Source organism: Nicotiana tomentosiformis, chromosome 12, assembly GCF_000390325.3.
Source record: "Nicotiana tomentosiformis chromosome 12, ASM39032v3, whole genome shotgun sequence".
In the NCBI taxonomy this organism is placed as follows: Eukaryota; Viridiplantae; Streptophyta; class Magnoliopsida; order Solanales; family Solanaceae; genus Nicotiana; species Nicotiana tomentosiformis.
The window spans coordinates 35,535,389-35,538,025 of NC_090823.1; the positions used below are offsets into that span (position 1 = coordinate 35,535,389).

Sequence of the window (2,637 nt, forward strand, 5' to 3'; positions counted from 1 at the left end):
GTTGGAAGATAACTTGGCTAACTATGCACTAGATACATGACCTATTGAGGCACATTGTTTTAAAAAAATATGATAGGTTATATATGTATCCATGTTATATTTTGATGATCTAACAAACTTAATGATAAGAACCAGATAAGGAACCTGATACACACCCTCAAGTACGTGGGAATAACAAGTCTCAAGTTGGAGATGTAAATCAACTCTTCAGATGACAAAGAAAGAACAAAGGGAATAGATGGACATCGGTTCCCCTGGTGACCGTACCCAGTGGACTCCCCACAGCTGTAAAGTTGCTGCCTGCACACGCAACAGTGCAAAAACAGTGCAACTGTCAATTTTATGGGGAATTCCTTTGTACCAAACATGTTTACATCATTCAAGTGAGGTCACTTATGCAATATTAACATGAAGGAAAGGCAAAACAATACTTGCAAACTCCAAAATCAATCAAGCTCTCTCTCAAGTGTAGTGTCTATTTGTAAGTGATTCGCAAGGGCATCAAAAAGAAAGAATAACACAATGAAGGACCAGCTTCCTGTATTGAGTCATTATATGTCCTTAGTTGTGTTGCATCTTTGTTAAAGCTCTTTACTTGTAATTCCTACTTAGCTTAGTTAGAAGCATTGTGTAGGAAACCTTTGTAAATCATAAACCCTGGTGTTTATGCCTTGGCTAGTTTAGTCGAGTTGTAAAGTCTTTGTAATAGAGTTATTACAAAGTGGCTTGTAATAGAGTTGTTACAAGTTAGTGAGAGATTAATTCTTTATAATAGAGTTATTACAAAGTTGCTTGTAATAGAGTTATTACAAAGTGGCTTGTAATAGAGTTGTTACAAGTTAGTGAGAGATTAATTCTTTATAATAGAGTTATTACAAAATGGCTTGTAATAGAGTTGTTACAAGTTAGTGAGAGATTAAGAGGTTAATTCCTAGATTACAATAGGTTGTAATCTAAAGTTTGCTCTGTAGTGAAGTTGAAATCCTACAAGGGTATGTCATGGTTTTTAATCCCGTTAAGTTGGGAATTTTCCACGTAAAATTCCTCTTGTCATTTACCTACTGCAGTGTGCGTGGTTTCTGTGCAAACTTTTATCTGTGGGAACCTATACAGAACCCGGTTCTCTATATACTTTGGTAGACACTTGAATTCTATCAATTGGTATCAGAGCAGGTTCTTTCTATCAGGCTAATATCTAGAAAGGATCCTCATGGCTGCTCCACCAAACATTGAAGATGGTCAGTCTACCTACATGCCACCAAGGTTCAATGGCCAGTACTATGGATGGTGGAAAACTAGGATGCACGACTTCATCATGGCTGAAGATTCAGAGCTATGGGATGTTAACTATGATGGACCATTTGTTCCTACCAAGAATCTTTGCAACCCAGCTGTAGCCATTCCCAAGACGAGGAAGGAATTCAATAAAGTTAATCGAAAGGTCGTAGAAAAGAATTTTTATGCGAAGAAAATTCTTGTTTGTGGCATTGGTCCTGATGAATACAACAGGATATCGGCATCTCAGACAGCCAAGAAAATCTAGGAAGCCCTTCAAAAAACTCACGAAGGAACAACACAGGATGGTGATATGGCTTACTTGACAAGAATATTCCAGAAGATGGTTCGCAGGAATGGGGGCATTCCAAAAAGAGGAAGTTCTAGCAAGCCAAGTAATTATGACCTTTGTCATAAATGTGGCAAGCCAGGACACTTCATCAAGGAGTGCCCTCTCCTAAATCAAGATCAGTACAAAAACAACTTTGACAAAGCAACCAAGAGGAACCCGGTTCCTGATAAACGCTTCAAGAGAAAGAATGGTGTTGACAATGTTGTAAAGCAAGCTCTTGCTGCATGGGGAGACTCCTCTAGCAAATCTGAAGAAGAAAATGATCAAGGTGATAGTTTAATGATGTCAGTGGAAAGTGAAGCAACTATGACTCAATCTTTGCCTTGATGGCTGAGTCTAATTATGATGAAGATAACGACGATGATGAGGTAAAATTTCTAGATGTTTAGAGAAATCTGAAATCTTATTCTCCTAAAACAACTCATGTCTTTGGCAAATGTGTTGATTGATGCTTATCACATTCTTATAAATGATAAAGATGCTTTAACTCCGGAGTTAGGAGAAGCAGAACAAACCAGAGATGACTTAGTATTGTTGTTGTTGATTTAAATGAAACAATTGAGAACCTGAAGAAAGAGAATGATGTCTTAGATGAAAAAATTGCACATATAGAACATGAAAGAGATGATCTAATGGTCACTGTGGTAGACCTAAAAGAGACCTTTGAGTGTGTAAGAAAGGAAAAACAAATCTTAGCTGAGAGAGTTTCTAACATTAAGCATGAGAGAGATGACCTATTAGTGATGGTAGTGGACTTGAAGGAAACAATTATGGAACCTAAAATGGAGAGTAGGCCTAAAAATTCTCAAAAGGGAAAATAAGTTGCAAGTGAGGCACACATTAAGCTTTAAAGTGAGTTAAATTCAGTGAAGTCTAGTCTGTGTGCTGAGCTTGAGAAAAACAAATAACTTCATGAAGAACTAGGAAGAGTGAAGAGTGACCTTGAAAAATCACTCAAGTGGACATGCTCCTCTGATGCTATCACTGCCTTGTAAAACCAATGGGGGAAA

The 2,637-nt window shown here is 37.5% G+C and overlaps 2 protein-coding genes across 2 annotated transcripts; both read left to right on the forward strand.

The window, feature by feature from the left end:
• Nucleotides 1-1,210: 1,210 nt before the first annotated feature.
• On the forward strand, nt 1,211-1,543 carry LOC117280756 (uncharacterized). The gene has a single exon (XM_033660502.1). It carries the CDS (start codon nt 1,211-1,213, stop codon nt 1,541-1,543), a length of 333 nt encoding a protein of 110 aa, XP_033516393.1.
• A 45-nt stretch (nt 1,544-1,588) lies between these two features.
• Nucleotides 1,589-1,954, forward strand: LOC138902471 (uncharacterized). Its single transcript, XM_070190339.1, has one exon. The coding sequence runs from the start codon at nt 1,589-1,591 to the stop codon at nt 1,952-1,954; it is 366 nt and encodes a 121-aa protein (XP_070046440.1).
• The last annotated feature ends 683 nt before the right edge of the window (nt 1,955-2,637 follow it).